At 42.8% G+C, this 14,032-nt stretch overlaps 1 protein-coding gene across 3 annotated transcripts in view; it reads right to left on the reverse strand.

Moving 5' to 3' along the window:
• Positions 1–57: 57 nt before the first annotated feature.
• The window catches only part of klhl25 (kelch like family member 25), a 30,009-nt gene continuing 16,034 nt past the window's right edge, over positions 58–14,032 (reverse strand). For 2 of the 3 annotated variants that reach the window (XM_086163110.1, XM_086163109.1), the window contains 6 exons: positions 13,586–13,733; positions 12,826–13,022; positions 11,767–11,872; positions 11,529–11,672; positions 10,329–10,746; positions 58–2,813 (listed from right to left, as the gene is read on the reverse strand). In XM_086163110.1, the coding sequence (XP_086019236.1) occupies positions 10,360–10,746; positions 11,529–11,672; positions 11,767–11,872; positions 12,826–13,022; positions 13,586–13,733 (982 nt within the window). In that variant the 3' untranslated portion in view covers positions 58–2,813; positions 10,329–10,359. Of the gene's footprint in view, positions 2,814–3,696; positions 3,951–10,328; positions 10,747–11,528; positions 11,673–11,766; positions 11,873–12,825; positions 13,023–13,585; positions 13,734–14,032 lie in introns of all 3 variants that reach the window. The other variant, XR_015107360.1, reaches the window with a different exon arrangement.

Here is a 14,032-nt window from a genome sequence, read left to right on the forward strand (position 1 = left end):
TAAATCAGATCACACACACACGCATGCACACACACACACACACAAAGTGGACAACCCTTAAAAAGCCAGTCAGTTTATTTTGACCTGTAAAAACAAAACAATATCAATAGATTTTGTCCCACAAAGTTCCTTTTATACCTTTTTTCCAAGTCGTTTTACAAACCGTCAAAAACACACGTTTGTTTTTTTTCCAATATATTTAAAAACATCCCATCACTGAAGAGCGTTTTGGGGGGCAGGAAAAAAAAAAAAAAAAACTTTTTCCTGTTAAAGACCCCACTCTGCAAATATGTTACACGTCCTGCAGGTCTTCAGGCCAGAAAACCGATCAATGTCTCTATCAGCGATCGATAAGTCGACTCACAAACTGTCGTTGTGCAGTGCAGGTTCAGGAAGGACACACTAGCTGTGGGTGTGCTTGTCAATACCGTCCCATAAAAGAGCACAAAAGCGAAGGAGTCCTCCTCCTCCTTTTCCTCAACGGCAAAACAAGGTGCACGTGCCGCTGCTGAAGAAAGCTGTGCATTTCATTTCTATCCACTACTGTCCAAGAATGTCAGCGCCTGTCATCGGAAGTCGGATTTTATGCAGGATTTACGGGCGCAGACTTCTCTTAATAAAAGTACTTCAGACCAAATATACGGAAATGATCCCTGCAAAGCTAAAAAAAACAAACAAAAAAAAACAAAAAAAAACACACCCTTGTTTCTAAAGTGATTTCAACAACTATTCGATTCGCATTTCCTTTCCGGTACTTGACGTACGTGCAGGCGTCCCGTGAAAAGTCTCTCATCACTTTGACAAAACCGTAGGCAGGCATGGCGAAGACCATCTGGACGACCTCATACGGAGTGCTGGATGGACAGCACTGAGGTGCTCATCTGATCGACACCCGCTTTTTCACATAAGGATCAAAACTTCTTCCACTATGTTGCTCCAGCGGCAGATCAAATCAAAAACAAAACAATTTTTGAAAGAAAAAAAAAAACAAATGAGTTGTTGAACAGAGGCAGCTCAAACGGACAGCCATCTTGGAATGTGAAAGGAGGCGACGGCATGTGAGGGAACATCGGAGTCCCGAATGTCCAGACTGTGAATGGTTGACGGCGATGATGAATGATTACACGGATGAGATTTTATTTAAAATCTTAGTGGATGAAAAGCTCACTCAGGATTTCAACACGACTTGAATTTGTGCTTTGTTTCTGTGACACAGGATTGAACCATCTCTGCAAAACCAGCCTGTGGAGTACACACCGCTACATTGGCTAATACAGTCCGCCATCCCATAATAATAAACACCTCGGGCTGCACGGATAGACTCCTCGATCCTTCTCCTGTGCGTGGATTATTTGAAAACATAATTCTTAGATCTTTTTTTTTTTTTTTTGCGAAGGTTGTCACGTGTTTGGCACTAAAAATAAAGGCGAAGGGAAAAGACCACGTGTCGTGAAGTGTTTTAAAGGGCCTCGGGCGGCTCCGGGAGTTTGGCCTCCCGAACCCAGCGTTACGGATTTGGCTTAAGGAGTTGATTTTGTGACCTCCTGGCCAATAGCGGATCAATACTGTGATGCAGAGTGAGGCGTAAACTGCCAGATCTTTTCCGCCTTCTGCCAACAGATGCAGGGAAATGAAGTGTTTCTGCCAAGCTCTCAGCTCGGGGTCCTTCAGGGTTTTTCCAACGAGCGTTTGTATTAAGAACCCCTCCCACCCCCCCCTGCCGATCAGGCCTGTGCAATATTACCACCATGGCGACGTTTGGCCACGGCTTCACAACAATACTGTCATGATAGCGGATCGGAAGATGTGGAGTTCAACAACATCATCAACAGCAGCAGCAGCATGGTGAGGTTTAAGTTTGACTCGAATTCTTTGTTTGGAAGCCTTGTCCTTCGGGAAACACAATTCTGAGGAATCTCTGTGTCTTTTTTTTTTTTGGCTGCTTTTTTTCAGGTTTTAAAAAAAAAAAAAATGGAATTGTGTTAAAGGGTTCGTGATGACATTTAAGAGTTGTTAAATGTGTATAAAAAAATCACAATATACAACGGTAAAACGGCGTCAGGATGGGACGCCTTGTGTGTGTGTGTGTGTGTGTGTGTGTGTGTATGTGTGTGTGTTGGGGGGGGGGGGGCAGCGGTCCAAACCACCAAGTTAAAAACCCAAACAAAACCACTTTGATTCTTAAGTCCCGACACTTATAACTACGCGAGGCTCTACATGCTGTGTGAGAACGGACTCACTGAGAGCACGTGTAAACTTCCACAGATCTCATCCAAGATCCGGTGGATGCAATAATACCTAAGTTAAATACCTTGACGTCCATTGTAAACACAGTTAAACCTTGATATTTCCAATGAAATACTTGATTGTAGCTTTGTGGAGGAGCGGCTGTTCTCCAAGGGAGGAAGGGTCTAGCAAATCTCAAAACAAAGAATTGGCGTTTTTTTTTTGTTTTGTGTTTTTTTTTTTTTTTTTTTGTTTTACGCCTGGATCTCAAGATGTTCCGACATCAGGTCTTTGGAATGCTCGAACGTTGTCAAAAAAAAAAAAAAAAAAAAAAATCAAAAATCCCATCTACAACGGAAGGTGGACTCAGAAGACATCGTCTGTACAAGCGTCCAGCAGCGTCTCGCTGTGTCACGGTCACATTATTTAGGAAGAGTTACTCCGGAGGGGAGCTGCCTGCTGCTCGGCGCCAGGCGCTTTGGCCTGCGAGCTGCGGCTTTGGATTAAAAGTGGCGTCTTGTGGTTTGTGGAGTCAGCAGGACGGAGCCGTCTCCCTCCCCGATCCTCGGCTAAAGAAGCATCGGCGGCTGAAATGGAACAGAGGAGAGAAACCCCGTTATCCAACAGGCAGGTGGGTTTTATTCTCACGCTCTAGAAATGTGCAAATAATAAAGATAATAATACTTTATTGATCCCCATAGGGGGGATTCCGTTGTCGCAGCAGCATAACAATAGCAATAAATATGAATATAGATATAAATAAAAGGCAATTAAAAGGATGAAGACAAAGATAAAAATTAATATAGAATAGCTAAAATATAAATAGATATATAATTTATTACTACGTGAGGGTGCATCCTGGGATTAGTTTTTAAGTCATTTTTGCCTGATTGATCCTTTTCTATGCAAAAGTGTGTGAGGAGGAAGAGGAAGGAGCAGAGGTTCTCCTTGATCCACTGGTCGGAAACCCCTCATGGCAAAACTGTAGTTAAAATCAGCTTCACGTACTTAAATATGCACATAAGCACAAAAAAATTCACATTCAGTCCTGCACGTCACACTTTCTTTACTCAAAGCTAGTCAACATCCTCTATAATTTGTGATCTGTTTGTGAATTCTCTTCGTTTGCGAGGAAACGGCCAGGGAAATGTATAAATAAATCAAGCCCGTGAAATTATAAATCCAAGTTAAAAAATGGAGGAGCCTGAATAAAACAACAAGAGTTCCTTGTCCCGCAGACAAAAAGTGGGTCCTGTCCATCAGCGCGTCCCCTCGGGCTCAGCTGGGAAAAACAACAACAACAGCGATGAAACCAATGAAACCCGAAGCGCTGGAAGGAAGCGATGTTCCCGGACAGGAAGTGGCGGCAGACAGTGCCTCACACACTGAGAATGAAGTTTGCCAGCTGGTTACATTAGAAAGCAACAAAAGCCTTTTTTTTTTTCACTGTACAGTAGAACCTTGACTTACGATTGCATCGACCCATAAGTTTTCGGAGCGCCGAGCAGAGGATCACCGCCAGCCACTAGCTAGCCCAGAGAAAATCATGGAAGAACACCAGCCAGGTGTGTGGACTCGTGCAAGAGAAGATGGAGAAGTTGTCGTCTGTGAGATATGGTGAGCTAGAACGTCATCGGTGAGACATTCACGGGTGTTTGGTGCAGCAGATGGCGGGAAGGTCAACGGATGAGGCATCGGAAAGGTCGTTCAAAGACGGTCATGGACTGTTTGATGGGATTAAAAAAAAGGAGAGTGCCTTCACTCCGTCCATACACTGAGTTTGGACATAAATATAACTACAGTGTGCATGTTACATTTAGCAACACGTTGTAGTATTGAGTGTGTAGCCAGTGAGTTAAGGATAGAGCACTAAATGAAAAACTCCCCCAACTTCTTCCTCTGCCGCCTCCAGCATCATCCCATCTTCATGGTAAATACACTTAATAAAACCAGTGTATTGCTTTAATTCTCTTTTCTCATGTTTTTTTTTAATAGATTATTTGTTATCTAAAAATGTAAATTTTTCTTATTTACAGACAAAAAGAGATTCCATTAATTTTCATGGGGAAATTTAATTTGGTATACGAGCACCGCCACAGAACCAATTCAACTCGCAAGTCAAGGTATTCCTGTATAACGTTCATTCTCGACAAGTGTTTAATTTATATACACAATGTATATTCTTAGGGCCACATTGTGTTCACACAACACAATGCTGTCCTTCTCACTCCTTCCATGTCAAGAATCCGCTGGGCATCTAATAAAACCCGATGATTTCATTTCTGGTTGGCAGGGGCAGTGCTTTGACTGCCAGTTTGAATGGAAAAAGCCTCATCCGCAGTAAAAACCCAAAGATGTGCATCTAAAATATCCTAAACGGCACTGCAAAAATGGATGAATAAAATAAAATGGAGTTTTGGTGACTTCTACATCAACGACTGATCTGAAATGATTTATGGGGTAATTGGATTTTAATCAGCCTCCATTTTAAGACAGAAGAGGGTATCTAGAGTGACCGGGAAGACGGGATATCTTGTTGATTTATGTCTGCATAGACATTTTCAACATGTCTTGCAAACAACCACCACAAAGTGTCTTTCTGGAGGATTAATGAAGATAAAGGGACGTTCTGGTCGAGATCCCTCAGCCCCTTGTTTGGGCTGATGGCTGAGAAACTGACGTTGCCGTCAAAGGTCACAGATCTCCTGCAGGCGGACGCTAACAGCTGGATCCCGGCGGATCGATAAACCTTTAGCAGGTCAGTCCATCACCCGGCAGAGGAGCCTCACATAGCGAGCCGGCCCTCTGCTCGCCGGATCCTTCACCAATAAGCTCATGAAAGATGTATTGTGAGGTGACCGGCACTCCCGGGCTTCACGGAGATTCAACGGAACTTACGAACCAATGCATTTTACCGCAGGAATGGTCGACTGAACATATTAATCCTGACACGTGACTGTGAGACTCTTTCCAATCTGCTGTGCCTTTAACAAATTCTCAAAAGCGCGTGTTTTGTCCCTTTTCGGCTTTAGCGGGATTTTAGTAGTCCGTGACATGAAGGGCTAAATCGACTTCAACGGAAGACGCTTCACTAAATCAGTTGAGGTCTTTTTAGCTTTTCAGACCTATGGTATGAGAAAAGGGAGGGCGGATCGATACCCGCCGGGTCGTGACATACCGAGATGCTTTAAAAAGAATGCGACGGAGGAGAAATGAGGTCGGTGTCGGTCTTGTAAACAATCGTAGCGTTTCAGCGGTAGTATCGTTTTTTGCGGTGGTGTAAAAGCGGCTTCAGGTGATTAATCCATGTAAATCCCGCGGGCTGGCCTTTAATTAAACTGTCACACTCTTTACCCAGCAAACTGCAAACGGCTTCCCATCAGCCGCACTCCTTAAAGCCCCACCGGCCACGCATTTATGGGATTGTGAAATAATCTTGACGTGTTCTTAGCCAGCCTGCGGATACACTTCCTAATCCCTGCAATGACTCACACACACGCACACACACACACACAGGGGAGACTTACAGGGTGCCGACTTGGACACACTTAGCTACACACTCACGCAAACACAGTAAACATGTGGATGGCACTTCCATAAGAAAGTACTTGCAGGAAAGAGCCAACATTGCTGCTTTGTTACACCAAATTCTATTTCTAACAAAGAGCTTTGTATCTTCTGCGACCAGAAATCTGAACTTGGAAACATTATTTTTTGCACAAGATTGTTTTTTTTTTTTTACTTTTTTTAAACTTTCTACAGTTTTCCAATACTTTGTATGTTGCTGTTTTTAACTTGTGACATTTATAACCTACGTACCTTGAAATTGTGGGTCAGTTAATAGGTGCATTCTATTCTATCGTACTCTATGTTGTTGTGTTTGTGCCTCCTTTTACAGGAATAAATATTAAAAACTACCTTCAGGGTGGGAGAGACATTATTACAGGTTTTTGGGTGAGTGCACACTGTAACACCAAAGGCCAGTACAGTAAAATGCTTACTAACGCTGACAAACCACATTGTGTTTTATTGTCACAGTTGTGTTGTTGAGATTACCAAAATTGTCCAAATGCATTTCTTCGTTTGATGATGAATCTTTAAAACGTTTCAAAGATTGGATTTTAAGGCCGAACCAATGATCATTGCGGCTACAAAGTAACATCGGTGGCTGAGACGGAAACAGATGGTCTGATATTTGAGTTATATTTCAACGTTGTCATTCCAGAGCACATTCAGACTGGTTAGTTTTAAACCCCTTGTTAATGGCAGGGAACTAAATGCTGCTGTTCATTTACTGCTAATTTCCAAAAATTGTTTTGTTCAAGGTCTCTGATCTGAACGGGGATAAATGTGTTGCATTTGTCCCAAAATGCGGACAATCTGGACGTGTTCTCCCTGAACCAAACAGACATTTCTGCTGCTACGACTGGCTGCGTGAGCCAGGAGTGACAGAAACTAACACCGTGTAAACGGCGGGCAGACTGATGTAATGCGGAGCGTCGACGCGTCGGATTTCGTCGTCTCCACGTGCCAAAAAACGATTGAAGAGGAAGGTCAGACCGCGGTCGTCTTATTCTAAGTGCGCACAGACTTCGCAGCAATAGAGGACCAAATTTAGAGGTTTCCGCCCATTTCCTCCTCCGGCACGTCCCGGAAAGCCTTGAGCTGATTATCCTGCTGAAAGCCACGATGAAAGGCACCGCACTGCAGTCTGATTTAAAAAAAAAAAAATATATATATATATATATATTCTTGTAGTTTGTTTGAACTTCCACACGCGGCTTGTTGAAAGAAAAGTCAAATTCATTCAGATAGAAGATATTACCGCGCCCCCCTCGCTGAGTCTCACTGGCTGCGATTACAGCTGCATCTCGGAGCACGGACTAATCTCCTCTCCTGCATTAAGACCAGGGAGACTCTGAATTTAAATTTGGTCCGTCATGCTAAATATTGCTTTGCTCCAGTTGAAAGCCGCTTTGACGGCGGTGGCAGTGAAATCGTGAGCCGAGCGGCGACGAAGTAGCTGGATTATGCCGGTGTGTAACAATGGGGGTGACAGGTGGTGGGAATAAATGTCTTTTATTCGCGAGAGATCTGAAGCTCTAGTGAAGTGAAGAACCGCTAAAACCAATTGGTCCCGCTCGAATGTACATTGTTCTTACCGAGAAACATTTTTAAGGTGAGTAAGACTCCTGCTTTTAGTCTGCTGTCCCTCTATTTGGCCCAGAGTTCCTCCAGCTTTTCAGTAACACGACCTCATCCGGCACGCTATCAGGCAATGATAACTTCCTCCTGTTGCTGACTGTAAGTTTACAATGTCAATTTTCAATCATTACGAACGCAATCTAAAGATATCCCTAAGTTACCAGTCAATCACAGGACCACATAAAACCATTCATTCTGTCATACTCGTCTCCAATGAACTTCCTGCAAGTTTTGCGGCTGTGGGAGGAACGGGGAGAACGTGCAAACTCCACATAGAAAGGCAAGATCCAACCTTGCTGTGAGGCAGAAAGCCCAAGAGCAAGCCTGGATCGATGCATCTGTCTGAGGCGTACGCCACTGTGCTAACCTGGACACAATACAACGTTTGAAGTGGATTTACTGGACAAGCGGGCCACCAGGAGGGATCTTATAGAGACAGTGAATGTGCGTCAGTCGAGTTTTTAAATGCTAAAAAAGAAGGAAAAAAAAAAAAAAACACAAGCAAATTGGTTTAATAGGCGGTTAAGTCAATCTTGTATCCTATCAGGATATGAATAATAAATGGCTATTGAAAAAAGTCAATTAGCCATGTGCCATGTTCATTAGGAGGCATGCTGGCACAGCTGATGTGTCTAGAGATGGTACAAATTCAGTTTTATTATGCACCATTTGGCATTAAAAAAAAAAAAAAAAAAAAAAAGGGACAAATTGAGCGGGTGGAGGGGTCTAATGTTCAGTTTGGGTGCAATAAGTAGTGTAAACATGTTATTTGTGGGAGGACGAGGAGACAGAAATAGACCGGGACAGACAGGATGGATATGGGGCAGCCCTGACATCCCACTTTCACAGCATGAATATTTGAAGGCATGGGGGCGGCTGAGGAGGGAGGAGGGGGCTGCTGATGTCGCGGATGCAGGATATTTATATGCATCTCATCCGACAGCAGAGGTTTTCGTTTTCCTCCCCTTTCGACATACACTTTTACTACACTACAACAAACAATGTGACGTAGACTGAGTAAAGTGTGTTTGTGACAGGAACATCTATTCTGCAGCAGATTTTGGGTTGAACTCCAGCCTCCAAAATACAAAGCCTTCACATTTGCTCCTCATAAGATGTGCGTTAAGGTCATGCACTTTCAGCAAAACAAAAAGCTTTTTAAAGGTAATTTCATAAACATTTGTAGGGGAAATCTATTGTTGTTCCTTGGGTATGTTCTCAGGCTTGAGTAAGTCTTCTAACATCTCAAGTCATTTCTGCTGTCGCTAATATTTTCACATACAACTGAAAAATTGCATTATTGAACTATTCCATTACCATAAATATAATTATATGGCCCTTTCCATGAAACTGCTGCACAAAACAACAGAAATAAGAGGACACAATTACAGAAAACGGAAAAAAACTATTATTCATTCATTGTCTACTCTGAGGACGTGGTGGGTCTAGCAGTCTCCAATGAAACTTTTGCAAGGTTTTGGAGTGTGGGAGGGAATCGGAGAACCCGGGGGGAACCCCACGCAGACCCAGGGAGTGTGTGGAAACTCCTGCTTTTTGGAAATCCAAATCACATCCTGTCTCAATCTGACCTCTACAGAAACAAAAAGTCTTAAAAATTGATCATGATAGAAAGTTTTAAGGACATGGGGTTGGGAACCACAGGCTTGGATCCGCTGACCAGAGTGATGTCTGTCATTCTCGCTCACACACACATACACACACACACGGTAACACAATTACAAAGAGGGACATATGGTGTGCCTGGTGATTATTTACTAGCAAACTGTCACTATATCAATAACACGAGAGATTGAAAGGGAGCCTTTCTTGCTTTCATCGGGGGTCTGGACTTCTGTTCGTCTTTTGTGTTTCGGTTCATTTTGAGATTTAAAATCTGCTGGCATAAATCAGATGTTTGGTTTGAAGCCATAACTTCACTTAAGGCAGCAGCCAAGAGAAAGAAGCAGACGCCATGAATCATTTATCGTGATCCTCCTGGACACAAATCTGTCAAGTCAGAGCTCATTGAAGCGAAGGGGAGATTTGTGTGCTTGGCATTTAATCTTTTTTGTATTTTCCTTTGGGTTTAAAGTTGTAACTGTGAAATCATAAACTGAACAGCTTAAACCACCAATAATTTAAAAGCCCTGAATTGTTTAACATTTGATAATAGCTTGTTAAGTATAGTTTGTTTTTCTCTCTCAACTGCAATAGAGAAGAGCTATATATTGTAAACAGATGACAATCCCAGAGCGGACTTTGAAACTAACTGATCAACTGCAAAAATGGTTTCTTTTTTTAGGTCATAACAAGTCACAGCAATTTAAATTCTTTAATCTTTTTATCAATTTTCTCACTTTTTATAAACCACACATCTTATTAATTTATCCATTGAATTGTCAAAAGCTTAATGTTTAATGGAATTAATTGTTGGTTACAGTTTTAATCCTAAATGTGTCATGAGCCTCAATTTTCCTTGAAATCAAGTCTACAAAACAAAAGCTGTCATTTTATCGTCCTCTCAATCAGTTAAAAATACCAAAGGGCCAAAAATAATGGCCATCAAGATTGTTAATTATATATCTGTGTGTGCATTTTTAGTGAAATGTCAGGTCTTTTTTGTATATTAGTGTCAGCCAGGTATCAAATACCGCAGTCCCCCCCCCCACCCACCCCAGTGAATTTAATGCAACTTATGATATATTTATTATATAAATGCAGAGCGCAGCTTACCTCATAGTCTCTTACCAATGGTACAATTTGCACAATTCTGTACAGCTATTTATTATACTTTATTTTGATGTTCATAATTTGATGCCGCTTCCCCGTGTGCCCCCGAATTGTCTCTCGGGGATATATAAAGATTTTTCTCATTTCTGAGTAAACAAAAAGAATACCTGAAAGCAGGGGCTCCTGGGGGTCTCCACTTCAGGCTGGCAGATGTTTCCATGTGCTGACAAAGGCGGTGGGGATCAGAGAATAAGGCACCGTGGTGATGGAGTTCCAGCTGTCCGAGGTGGGGTCGTAACAGTCCAGTGTTTTACAACGCTGCGTCCCGAAGTACCCTCCGACGACGTACAACTTGTTCCCCGAGGCCACGGCGTGGCAGCTCATCCGTTTGGACGTCATGTCCCCCACCCGAGTCCACTGATTGGTTTCACAGTCGTAGCGGTAAGCGGAGGCTGCCGTGAACTCTGTATCGCCGCCCATTATGAAGATCTGACTACCGAGGACTGCGGCCGCGGTGTAGCGCCAGGGCTGGGGGCATTCAGCCGCGATGTTCCAGCGGTTTCCCACCGGGTCGTAGCACTGGACCTGTAAATACGAAATGATAAGACCTTATGCTCCCGGCAGAGAGCTGCGTTTCCTCTAATACAAACCTACTAGCAGTACCTTTTGCTGGCTCTGAGCGATCTCAGGCAAAACTGTTCTCAGTTCTACTACCTCAGTGGTGGAACAAACTTCCAGAAGCAACAAGACTAGCATCATCTATCTCAACCTTCAAGAAACAGGTAAAAACGTTTCTCTTTCAGGACTTTTTACTGCGCTGATGCCCCAGATCAGGTTGGCAGCAAGTTAGGCTATGCAGTGTGTGTGTGTGTTTGTGTATGTCTTTGTCAAAAAAAAACAAAAAAAAAACCTCACTAACCCAAGCTTACTGTTCTGTATATTTCCTGTGCATCGTGTATTTGCAAGTGTATTTGCAGTCCCTATGTCCTCTATTGTAAATCGCTTTGGATAAAAGCATCTGCCAAATGCAATGTAATGTAATGTAAATACGAGGGATGAGCCAACTGGATTAGCATATGGCTTGAAACTAGCAAGCTGTATAACTTTTAAAATGCCAGTTAGACACACAAGGCAAAACACATGACTTTTGAAAACACAATCCCAAGTATTCAATTCATTCACAGGGTTTTAGGTAAAGAGTAAACCATCATCACTTCATGGATAAGACCGAAAAAAAAAATTGTGAATACAGAATCCCACTAAGAAATAGCATAGGTGGTGGTCTATGTGGTTTGTCTTTTTCTTGTTTTAATGTATAACCGATTGCGTGTAGAAATACAGCATGGGCATTGAAACGACATGGTTACCTTGGAAGCCTTGTCCCTGTGGATGGTGGTGCCCCCGAAAACAAAGAGTTTCAGCTTGGCACTAACCACCGCTGCGTTACTGACGCCATCTCTCAGAGGAGCCATCATGGTCCACTTATTACTGACTGGGTCATAGCGCTCCACCTGGGGAATCCATGGATTTAGAGCCCCGTCAAAAAACGTGCCGTGTGTGTGTGTGTACGCGCACACTTTGTACTCGACGACGAGTCGTCCTCACCTGCTTTAAGGAGACGGAGGGAGATGCAGGGAAAACACCCGCGATTGCGGTGTGACCTCCAACCACATACAGACTGTTCTCCAGCTCGGCAGAACCATGGCCAAACCTGGTTTAGCACAAACCGCCAGCGTGAGTGTATGACAATACGCACTGGCATCATGTGAAGAAGTGCGGATGACCATTAATTTGATATACAGCGTTCAACCAGCGCTCCTAAGTGAGGTCATTCCCGTGGCACCGAAGCAATTATGTTTAGCGGTGCCTTCTTATAATTTTATACCAGACACTTAAACCACTTGTGACCTCTGACATGCAGGATAAAGTAGGGAATCCCAAGTTTCTGCGCTAAAAGCTCTCTTTATAATACTCATGTGTAAGGCCACAAATAGAAGAGAGAAAATGGACCACGAAAACCCCAAGGATAAGACATTAGCAATTAGTGTCACCTATGCATTATTAAACAGGAAGTCCACCAAAATGGTACAGGAGAAGGAGATCTTTTTTTTTTTATTAACTTAATTAATAATCATTACCTAGGTCAAGATATTTTCAGAACGACTCCAGAAACTAGACTGTGTCCGAACGCCATCCTGGCAGTGACACTTGTGTGGAAAGGGCTTGAAAAACAGATAAATAAAATGATTGATTGGATGCAAAATTAGCAAAAATCTATTGCCATTACTCTGCATTTTCGAAAGGAAATGTAATCCATTTTGGCAGGCTTCAATTGGAAGCATTTTTAAGTAATTGTCCCGTGCGGCGTAAGCTCTCCAGGACATTTTGCTTACATGTGCATTTTCCATGGGCTTTTCATTCATCAAATTCTCTCCCGGTTTTCACTGTTCTGCTTGAGACAGGTTAAATTTGACTAAACAAGACAAAATGCTCTATTAAAGAAAGGTATCTCTTCTCCGAGAGCTCGATCCGTCTTCTGCCATAATCCACTTAGGTCTTCCACAAAATTGCCAATTGTTGGAAAACAGGCCGCCGGCGAACCGGTTAATCGTAACAGATGATTCGTCTTCACCCTTCCAGCTGGAAACCTGTGACGTGACTCACCTGGCTATGAGCATGGGCGCTCCTTTCGACCATTCTTCGTGTACAGTGTCATAGATCCACACATCTTTCGACACTCCGTTCTCTGAGCCTCTTCCTCCGGTCACGTACACCTTGCAGCCGATGGCACAAGCGCTGAATTCCTTCCGTGGGCTGGGCAGGTCAGCCTTGGGGATGATCTCCTTGGCTTTATGGTCGACCTGGAAAGTAATCATCCACAGAGAGTCAGGAAGAAGACACGATTTGCTTGTATATCAAAATTAAATTTCCCCGTTAAAATGAAATTATTCGCTATTAACCTTCTCCAGGCAGATGTTGCAGATTTGCGACAGCCAAATATCAGATTTTTCCTGCAACTACAACTTAATTTGAGCCTGAGAGGGTTAATCGGTTCCAGACCCCTGTTTTTGTTACTTGTTTTTAAATAAGAAAAATGTGCTTTATGAGAAACAAATAATGTATAAAAAAAGATAATAGATAATAAAAGAGAATGTAAAGAAATGAACTGGCTTTATTAAGTGTATTTTCCTTGAAGATTAGATGAAGATGCTGCAGGAGATGTGGGGAGTTTCTCGTTTAGTGCTCCTTTGCCAAAATTGACTTATTGACTACACACTTGATGCTAGTTTGTTGCAAAATCTAAGTTGCACATGTTGCTACACTTCATTTATGGACGGAGTGAATGCTGTTCCTCTTTTTACAACCATCACACGAAATCAACATGTCGCTTCTCACATAAATAAGAACAGCATCATGGATTAACCTGGTAAATCTTGTCACACATGAAGGTCTGCCCCCCGAGGATCAGCAACGTGTGACCGGCCTTGCGAGGTCGCGCGCAGGGACTTGTCACGACGCCGTCATTCTGAAGAATTTTTTTTTTGCACTGCATCGCCTCCTCCACGATAGACCTGCAGAGATGGTTGTGTTTATTCATGCGTGAACAATTCTTCCTTTCGGGGGGGACAAAAGTTCAACTATGAAGAAGCAGAACAAAACAATTCGTGTTCTGGCCAAAACAAGGATAGAAACCAGGTCAAAAAATTATTTAGATCATACCATCCTTCTCTATCTCTGGTAATTAATTCACAACTGTTTCAAAAAATACATATATTTATAGCAGTGACTTTGACAGCTTGGTAAAGATCCAACCTCCAAAGAGTCCCATCGCAGTAAAACATAGCAGAAGTTAGTTCAAGTTAGTCACACA

Source organism: Fistularia commersonii, chromosome 17 (assembly GCF_037954325.1).
Source record: "Fistularia commersonii isolate RoL2024-O1a breed Wild chromosome 17, RoL_Fcom_v1.0, whole genome shotgun sequence".
In the NCBI taxonomy this organism is placed as follows: domain Eukaryota; kingdom Metazoa; phylum Chordata; class Actinopteri; order Syngnathiformes; family Fistulariidae; genus Fistularia; species Fistularia commersonii.